The sequence below is a fragment of the Cibotium barometz genome, chromosome 14 (genome assembly GCF_041138505.1).
Source record: "Cibotium barometz isolate CiBa-2024 chromosome 14, ASM4113850v1, whole genome shotgun sequence".
NCBI classification, from domain to species: domain Eukaryota; kingdom Viridiplantae; phylum Streptophyta; class Polypodiopsida; order Cyatheales; family Cibotiaceae; genus Cibotium; species Cibotium barometz.
The window spans coordinates 19948053-19958302 of record NC_141059.1 but is presented as its reverse complement, the minus strand read 5'-3'; the positions used below and the strand labels follow the sequence as shown (position 1 = coordinate 19958302).

The following is a 10250-nucleotide window of genomic DNA, read 5'->3' as shown; positions in this document are numbered from 1 at the left end:
TTATAGGATACATTACAATGTGTCTATAAAATGTTAGACCTCAGGCTTTAATATTTGTCGTTCTTTTCATTTCTCCCTAGCATGCGCCACTAACACGAATTTCAAAGCACAATTTAGAGATGGGCACTTGAAATATATAACAAAAGTAGTGATTTTTCTTGAACTATATAAAAATTTAAAGTTATTTTTTTTCTAAAATAATCGATAATATAGATGTTGTTGAAAAATCTTGAATACTCTAATATATGCTATATATATATATATAAAAGTTGTTCTCAATATCTTAATTGAAAATCTAACAAAAACAAACATTCAATGCATTTTTAAAAGAAGAGTAGTTTATAAATGTCGATCCGGATGCTAGCTAAAATGTTTATGTAATTATTTTTAATAATTTCTTTAAATAACACAAAAATATTTTTAGATACAAAAGAGCTAGCATATATTTTGAAAATGTTATGAACCCATGTAATTTTAAGATTTAATACATGTGGTGTCCGAAACAAGTAGTTTGGAGAACATTCTTTTTTTTATTTTTCTTTTTGGGGAGTATAAAGATTTACCAGTTCGTGCAAGACTGTAACGCGCCTGGACGCGCAGCTTTTGTGCTATAAAACCCCCGTCCTGTCCGACCTGTGCCTTCGTCATCGTTCTTGCCCTCATCGCCGCCTGTTGTGCTTGCTTTCTCAACCATAGCTCTCAGCTTTTTACCTCATCGCCGCCGCCTCTCCTGCAGCTTCCTTCCATAGCCATGGCTGTCGCCGTTCGGCATCACCAGCAGCAGCATCGTCATCCCTTTGCTCCGACATCCGCAACAGTAGCACCCAGAAGGCACCGCCCACGCGACGTTCCTGTCTGCACTTTCTGGTTGCAAGGTCGCTGCACTAGGTCGCCTTGCAAGTTCGCCCACGCTCTGCCCGCCGGTTCTTCTCCTCCCGCACCTGCAGCAGCAGCAGCAGCAGCAGCAGAGGAGGCTGCCACAGCACAGCTTCAGCAACAGCTCGGCCCTCGAGTCTGGCGCAGGCCCTCACCAGCTACAGCAGCAGCAGAAGGGGCTGCCACAGCACAGCTTCAGCAACAGCTCAGCCCTCGAGTCTGGCGCAGGCCCTCACCAGCAGCGAAAGAGGTGGACTCCGGGAAGCAGCGGCAGAAGACCCTGGATTTCACCAGCACCACGAAAGACGCAGTTTTCCTCACCTGCCTCGCCGACCACCAGCACTGCGTGACGGGGATCGCCCTCCCGCGGGGCTCCACAAAGCTCTACACTGCGGGGCAAGATTCCATGGTGCGTGCATGGGATTGCAGCACAGGCCAATGCACAGAGGCGCTCCCCATGAGGGGCACCGTGGGTTGCCTCTTCAACAGCTACTGTGACCCCGACTGGCTTTTCCTGGGCCTCAGGGACGAGGTGAGGGCCTGGAACCTTCGCAGCAATACACATCAGAGCCTCCAAGCCGCCGACGGTGGCCAAGTCCTCTCCCTGGCTTCTTGCGGTGATGTTCTTTTGGCGGGCATGGAGAAGGGCGCCATCTTGATCTGGAGGTTTGACCCTGCCACGGCCTCCTTCCTTCCCACTGCCTCCCTCTCCGGTCGCAGTGCTTCCGTCGTAAGCTTGGAGCCTTCCTGCGACGGCACCAAACTCTTCTACTCCGGCTCTACGGATGGCACAATCAGAGTGTGGGACCTCAATACGGGCCAGTGCTTGCAAGCGCTTCAAAGCCACACGGGGCCTGTCACCAAACTCCTGGCTTGGGAGCAGTATTTGTTCTCTACCTCCCTGGATGGCATCCTTAAGGTGTGGGGGCTCAACACATCTTCTTCCACCCACTCATCACCAGTCTTGCAGCTCCAGTACACCTATCCGCCTGAAGCTGCAAAAGAAGGATGCTCCTCGGTGCTGGCTCTCTGCGGGGTTGTTGATCAAGACGACAAACCCATACTCTTCTGTGCCTACAGTGACAGCACAGTCCGCATTTTGGAATTGCCCTCATTCACAGAGAGGGGTGTCTTGTTCACTGCCGATCCCATCCGGGCGATGGACACAGGATCTGCGGGCTTGCTCTTCTTGGGTGGCAGTGATGGGGGAATCACCATCTGGAGATGGCAGCCAGCCCACTGAACTGATAATGTGGGGCACCCGACCTCCCTTTGAAAGGTTCCAACAACAATTGAGCACACTGCTCCTCCAAAAATCTTGTAAAAAAGGCGAATGTGAGGCTGATATTAATATAGCAGACAGAATTTCTGCATTTCTTTTGTTACTATTGCCCTGCAATTTGTATTTCTGAGAGTGTGTGCGCGCGCGCGTGTGTGTGTGTGTAAGAGAGAGAGAGAGTAGAATGTTATGCACCTCAGGTCATCATCTTGCTATGCCCTCACTCTTGCATATGAGTCGTATAAGATCTTGACATGGTACTTTTGTGCGGCATGTAGTATAAAATGCATCATTAAAGCCTTGTTTGACTGACTTAACACGTTAGTCCCCCATGACTCATCTCTTCTGTTATGATGATCCAAGCCATACAACACTCCGCTCGGGGCATGATCAGGTCATACGAGCTTTGAAGATGTTCTTAAGGATTTCCAGCAGAATCTCAAGGGACATGAACTTCTTGTAGTTATCTGGGGTGATGACAACAGTTCTCTAAATGGTTAGTGGCACACACAGCATGTGATTAAGATAATGCTACACATGATGGACGGGAGTGCTGGAACTGGATTGAAAAAGATCTGGATGTTGGCACTGCCCTTGATGTGTATACCAAATGTGGCTCAAGCCTCACTTTGCAAAAGTAGACTCTGTTTGACAAGCTTTGAGTTCAAGATGCGGTCTTATGGAGTACTTTAATTGCAGGATTTGACCAGTATAGGAGTGGTAAGGAGGCCTTGAACTGTCATGAATGGATGCAAGTTGAGGGTGTCTCACTAGATGCTGTCACCTTTGTTTGTAGCTTGAAAGCTTGTGCCACAGGCAAGGGCCAAGAAATACACGCCGATATTTCTAAGAAAGTATTGGAGAGAGACCTTGTTGGCAACATATTGGTCGATATGTATGCCAAATGCTGCTTTCTTGCAAAAGCATAAGAAGTGTTTGATACGTGTTCAGTCAAGATGCAGGTGCAGTCTCATGGAATGCACTTCTTGCAGGATATGCCCAGCATGGGCATGGTAAGGAAGCACTGATTTGTTTTGAACTTATGCAACTGCAGGCTGTCTGTCCATACGCTTTCACTTTTACTTGCTGCAGGGTGCCTGTCCATATGTTTTCACTTTTGCTTGCGCTTGAGAGCTTGTGGCAGCATAGGAACCACAGACAAGAAGCTGAAATACATGTTTGCAGGAAAAATGGAGCTTGTTGGAAATGTGTCAGTTGACATGTATGCCAAATGTGGCTCACTTGCAGGTTATTAACTGGTTTAACAGGTAGCTATCGAAATGCGTGTTCTTATCATAGGTGATTTGCAATGTGGAAAGACACAACATGGTCTCACCCAGATTTGTGGTCCTGCTAGTTTGCAGTTGTGGCACTGTGGGAGTCGTACATACAAGGGTTAATGAATGCGTGATGCGACTACCAAAAAATTGTTCTTGGAAAGCTCTGAGATGGGCATATCCAAAGCTGTACCAATTCGGTAAACACATCCACATCCGGTTACACAGCAGTACTTCATATCTGTATCCACATTAATATCCATAGCCATAACCATACTTCTACCCATATTCATATCCATAATATGTCGTGGGGATGAAGGATGTGTATTGAGACCAGAATGCGGTGCATTTGGTGATGGAGTTGTGCTAGTGGAGAGATCATTGACAGAACAACTACCAAGGGTAATTACACCGACTGGGCAGTGGCAGGCATGTGCAGGACCATTTTCTGTACTTTCCATTGCCTTGGGGCCACACACATATCTTTACCCAAGAATTCACCCAAATGGACTGGACTGTACTTAAGGAAGCAGCATGCTTATTGTTGACGCATGGGCTGGTGGACTGTTTGCCAGATTTTCTGCCTATGTGGAGACCTCTAGCTACTCGAGTTTGCCTTCATACCTTGCGCTTTCACTGTAATCCAGCCCCCGCTTCTATAGGGCTGGCGGACCTGGTCTAGGACCAGTTATGCCCATTAGTCCCTAATAGATCCCTCTCATGGGCACCTTTCCTTGGGCATCTGGCCAGGCACATGGGTGTCTGTTTGGGCTGCCCACAGCTCCCTTCAAAGCTTCCCTTGTTACTATGATTGATGAGTGGTCTCCTCATTTAGAAGTCACTAGAACTCCTTCACTAGGCCCATTTCTCATTGGAACTGCTTCACTTGGCCAATGCGTTCCTCATTGAGGTAATCAATGATCTCTGTCAAAGGCCTGAACCTTTTTGGTTAAGTGGAGAAGGCATCTAAAAGATGATAGTGCTCCTATGCCTTGATCTCTCTCATCTCACAATTGCTGCCCAGCACTTTGTGACTGTGGATCCTCATAACATTTTAACTCAAACTATGTGAGTGGACCTTGATTCGGCCACTAGTATTAAGTTCGGAAGCATGGATAAAGCACAACGTGCAATGTTATAAAGTAGAGGATTCTATGGCAGGGAACAATGAAAAAAAAGGATAACCTTCAAGCTCAACCGGTTTGTATTGAAAAAAATGCATAGGTTAGCCATGGAGTCAAACATTGAACTCTTTATCTATGAATCTTGAGAATGGACTTGGTGACATTGTTTCTCATATCCTAGAAGGGAAGCACACGTCTTACGAAGGCAAAGCGTCAATAGCATTTGTCATGGTAAAGTGTGGGGCCGAACTATTTTTACTCGTGTAGGAGTTACACCGCATTTATTGTTATAGAATATGGATGCTCATTCTTAACCTAGAGATATGAAAAGATCATATCCTTGGTCTTCTAAGACATGGTATTTACTTACAATTTCAGATGACAAGGGCATACATTGTGAGTAGGTGTATAAGATAAAGCATAACTTTGATGGTTATATAATCAAGTACAAGGCAAAGTCACCTGCTAAATGGTTTGTGAACTTATGGGGCAGACTTTGGAGAGACTCTGTCATGATGGAAATTGTAATGTCCTTGATAGCTTTGGTTGCATCTCGTGGATGGCATATTCACTAGATGAATGTGAAGAATGCAAATATTTATGAATGGGGATTCTTAGGAAGAGGTCTCGTTTGCATTATTTTGAAATTTCTCCCTTGGCTTTGATACCAGTGACTTGGTCTTAGTAGAAGGAGTAATCTCTCACCACACTTATCCTTCAAACTAGAATTGAATGACCATGTACAAATAAATCAAACTATGGCAAAACATGAAGAAAAATAACACAAGAAAACCATTGGGTGCAATCTTTCCTCCCGAGGTGAGTGATGCTTTTTTTTAAAAACACCTTGGACCAAATTATAAGTAGACAGTTAGCTAGCTAACATGAACCAAATCAAATTAAGATAAGCAACGATCTTTAAATTCGTGCCAAATTCAAATGGTGAAGCTCCAAACTTTGTGAGGATGATATTTTTTAATACGAAGAATTTTCTCATGATAATAATACCAGAGAATATCATAATTTACGACCTTGAGAATATTATAATTTACAACCTTTCAATCCTTTGTCGAGGTAGGGTTCTTGATAGGGTCCTCCATACATGGTTGCTAGGCTATCTATCAATCTTGAGAATGGATTTGGTGACATTGTCTCTCATATCCTAGAAGGAAAGCACATCATGTCTTGGAAGGCAAGCTTCAACAGCCTTTGCGTGGGGCCGAATTGTTTCTACCCTCAAGGTATTTGTAGGAGTCACACCGCATTTATTGTTAAATAGACTATGTCCAATGTTCATTCTACACCTAGAGATATGAAAAGATCATATCCTTGGTCTTCCAAGACATGGTATTTACTTACATTTCCACATGACAAGGCCATATGTTGTGAGTAGGTGTATATGATAAAGCATAACTGCGATGGTTATATAATCAAGTACAAGGCAAGGTCACTTGCTAAATGGTTTGTGAACTTATGGGATACACTTTGGAGTGACTCTCTCAACATGGAAATTGTAAGGTCCATGATAGCTTTGGTTGCATCTCGTGGGGGTGGTATCTTCACTAGATGAACGTGAAGACTGCATTTATGAATGTGGATTTTTAGGAAGAGGTCTCGTTTGCAAGATTTTGAATTTTCTCCATTGCAGGCTTTGATACCACACTTAGCCTTCAAACTATAATTGAATGACCATGTACAAATAAATCAAATTGTGGAATAACATATGATAGCACATAAAAGCATGAAGAAAAATAACACAAGACAACCATTGGGTGCAATCTTCCCTCTCGACGACGTGAGTGGCTCCACTTCCACACGTATGTATTTTTGATATTTTCTCACAATCAGAACAAGGAGCCATAATTAGATTTCCTTACAAAATTGGGCTTGTCTTTTACAAAAATAACCATAAGTCATTCAACTAAGGTACAACTATGAATAATTGCACTCACATATGTACAAATTATAGCATGTCCCAACTATACAAAATGGGTGGCGAACATAATAACAAAATGTTGGCACGTGGCCAAATAACTCTGCATGATATTATAAACGTTAAATATGCGCTATGTACAAGCTTGCATCCATATGATATTCTCATCAAATAAATGAAATAACTATGCATGATACTGTAAATGTTAAATATGCACTATCTATAAGCCTACAACCATATGGCATCCTCATCAACTATTACTCACAATAATCTTAATCATGTTAGTTACACACAATCAATTGCACTCCTCACAGTCAATCCCAACATGACAACATAAAACAGATCATCTCCTTGGTCTTCTAAGAAATGGTATTTACTTACATTTCTAGTTGACAAGGCCTTACATTGTGAGTAGGTGTATAAGATAAAGCATAACTTCGATGGTTCTATACTTAAGTATAAGGTAAGATCACTTGCTAAATAATTTTTTTGTGAGCCTACACTTACATTAGATAATTTTTCCTCTTTGGCTAAAGACTCTTTATGTGACACATGTGGTGAAGATAACATAGAAATCCTTTTGTTTTTAAAAAACTTAGGAACATCATGTTGTTTAATAAACTTATAAAAGCTATTTTTACATCATGAGGTGAATTTGAACGTTTATATGTATTTACAACCAATGGCACATAAATTATCTTTAATGTGGTTGGCTCCACTAGTAAATTCATGATTAAATTATTTTTACATTATTGCAACTTAGATGTTGTTGTGATGTAATTTCTACATTTGGAAAAGAATTTATTTTATTTAACTTGATTAAAAATTTAAAAACTCAACAATATTAAAATTTACGATTATTTATTAAGTTCTAAAAGTTATTATCATTCTAAAACTTTGTGAAGTAACATAATGTTTTTACTATTATAATTTTTAATTTATATTTTATTTACCATAAGAATTAATTAGATTTATTCACCTTATAATATATTCACTAGCTTTTATTAAACTCCTATAGTTTTTAATTTTTAAATAATATAGTTTCTTTACCATGAGAGTTAATTAGATTCATTCACCTTATAATATATTTATTAGTTTTTATTAGACTCTTATAGTTTTTAATTTATAATTATTATAATAAAATATTTATGAATGTATAAATTATATCAGTAAAATAATATTTGAAAACATACTTGGAAATATTACATTAAATAATGGGTCTTAGGTTTCAATAAATAATTCTAAGAATACATTACCTTTAGTTTCTAATACTTATAAATGTAAAAACTTTGCTTAATACAATGTAAAGTTATTTACCTCAATAATATATCACTAAAGATGATAGGAGTTAAATTTAGATATAATAAAAAATAAATTTTATTAAAATTATAGACATAAAAGATAAGCTTAGTCAAATTTAGATATAATTAAAAAAATAATAATTTATTGAAATTATAGATATAGAAGCAATGCTTCAACAAATGTAATCAATTGCAAAAGTAACAAATAAGATTATTAAATTATAAATGCAAAATATGAGCAATTTTTTCAATGCAAAAGTAATTGTAAGAAAATATGAGTAATTTTTTTAAAATTTTAGAAACCCATTTTAAGTTTTACCTCTTTTGTTCGTGAGGGAAAAAAATTCAATGAAGATGTTTGAAAAGCATTTGCTTCAAATACTGCACCCTCGTATTATCAATATGGTGGGATGTGCTCCATTTTGAAAGTCCTCTTATATGAAGAGTAGTGTTGTGGGTAGCACTTGGGCAATCGACAGTTCCCAGTTTAGACACTAGATGATGGTGGCCAAATGTGGATAGATGGCTAGGGGACGGCTTATGTAGACTTGGCAATCGGCAAGTAGGATGTATGCTTATGTAATCTATGTGACAAAGTAAGGATGCATGCTTTTACGAGCTATGTGACTGCATTTATGAGCTCTATAGAGAACAAACCGAGGACATACTATTCTCAAGTTTCAAGGCCTATTGTTTGAGGGTCCAAATGATCTCAAATGGCTCTAAGATGCATGCTTGTACATGCTATGTGACCACATTTGTGAGAGCTATAGACAATAGACCAAGGAGATACTATTCTCAAGTTTCAGGGCCTATTGTTTAAGGGTCCAAACAGTCTCAAATGTCTCTTGGAGCTGCATAAAATCCCCATGGGAAATTATTGTAGTCTAATACGGTTCTATTCGGATGACCTAGTAAGCTAGTTATTTTGGACCAAGTTGTGGGTTGGCCGACCTACCTACATCCATGATGCCAACCTTGGGCACTCTATATAGACTAGTTTGATATCTTTTGCCACATCATTGAGTCATTGTGGTCAAGCGCTCTTGTAGGCAATATATTCTCCATCTAGAGTCTGTCTACAATTTGTCTAGATCGCCATTAAATCTCCTTAGAGCACGTGAGTGGGCGGACAACCGTTAATTTTGTAATCGGAGTTTGCAAGTAGTAATATTGTTTACTTTCCACTTCTTTCTAAAATTCAATGCTTTCTATTATGTGAAGCTTAATTTTGCTATTGTGTTGTGTATTGTGAAGATTTTGCTTCTGCTATTTTGAAGATTCTACTTTATGTTTTCTTCCATGGTATTAGAGCTTAGGCTCTTGTTTTGATAGTTTATTATTCAAAGGCACATTTGGAGAGATGACCTAACCTACAAATAACATTCATTTGTGCCTGCCCTCCACCTTTTGGTGATGGAATGTGAGATCCCTGTCCCCACTGCGCAACGAATTCAAGGGTGCTAGCAGCCGAAGCAGCACTTCTTGCGCGGGCTAGGGTCCCACACTCGGGGCCTCACCCACGGATATCCGGACATAAGAGACTAATCCATCGGTTCTTCCGAAACCGAACCCCGAAAAACCTTCCCTTGCCCGGAAAGCACAGGTAATTCCTCCAGGATAACTTTTCTCTAACGTAGTCAAAAGCCTTAACTAATTGAGCTGATCTGACCAAACCCGTAAGTCCCATAGTCAGATCAAGGGAAAGATTGCACTTGGATCATAGAGACCAACACTTTTTTCCTCATTGAGAGGCATAGCCGTTGATTCTTTTCCATAGAATAATTTTTTTCCAGGATTTACTTCATCTATCGTACCAACAGAAATTTAGTCTCATTTTAGGGATCCATCAGTCGAGCCTAACCCCATCCGCAGTCCCATGGGTTAGCCAACCGCCCAACCACTGTCGTGATGGGATCCAATTAGGAATTTGGTTACGTTTTATCCCGGGCACCAGGGAAAAGAGTTCCCAGGCCCCCTAGTTGGATATTCATGCAAACTTATGAAAAGATGCAGGGGAGAAGAGAGCTTGAGCTCTTGCAGGCACACACACACTCACAAAACCCTAATAGAGAACACACAAGGTGAGAGGCTTAAAATCTTCTTCTTCTTCTTCACTCAACACTCTCAACACACCATATACAAAGATAAGAGTACACACAATATGAAAGGTACTCAACCAAATACATACTAGGGTTCTCTATAGTGTGAACCCAAGTAAATGAGCTGGCGCTATAACTATGCCAGTCTCTAGAATGGCTGTCACACAGCCTGTCATCCCACTGGCCGCATATCACCCATGATCTCACCAACCATGCCAGTGGTGTAACTGTGGGGCCTATCCCCCAGGCAAGTCATCAGTGTCCACCGCCTCACTAGATGAGCTCGATATCTCAACACTCCCCCTCGAGCTCAACTCCATCTCATGTACACCAAGCGAAGCCCTGAATCTGCGGAGCT

General features: G+C 40.8%; 1 protein-coding gene across 1 annotated transcript; it reads left to right on the top strand.

Moving 5' to 3' along the window:
• The first annotated feature begins 616 nt into the window (after positions 1 to 616).
• On the top strand, positions 617 to 2262 carry LOC147631766 (zinc finger CCCH domain-containing protein 17-like). Its single transcript, XM_086808301.1, has one exon. The coding sequence runs from the start codon at positions 752 to 754 to the stop codon at positions 2117 to 2119; it is 1368 nt and encodes a 455-aa protein (XP_086664427.1). The 5' UTR covers positions 617 to 751; the 3' UTR covers positions 2120 to 2262.
• The last annotated feature ends 7988 nt before the right edge of the window (positions 2263 to 10250 follow it).

What these genes read in the sequence shown, in the direction of transcription:
- LOC147631766 (XM_086808301.1), top strand. Translation starts at nt 752, where the DNA reads ATGGCTGTCGCCGTTCGGCATCACCAGCAGCAGCATCGTCATCCCTTT.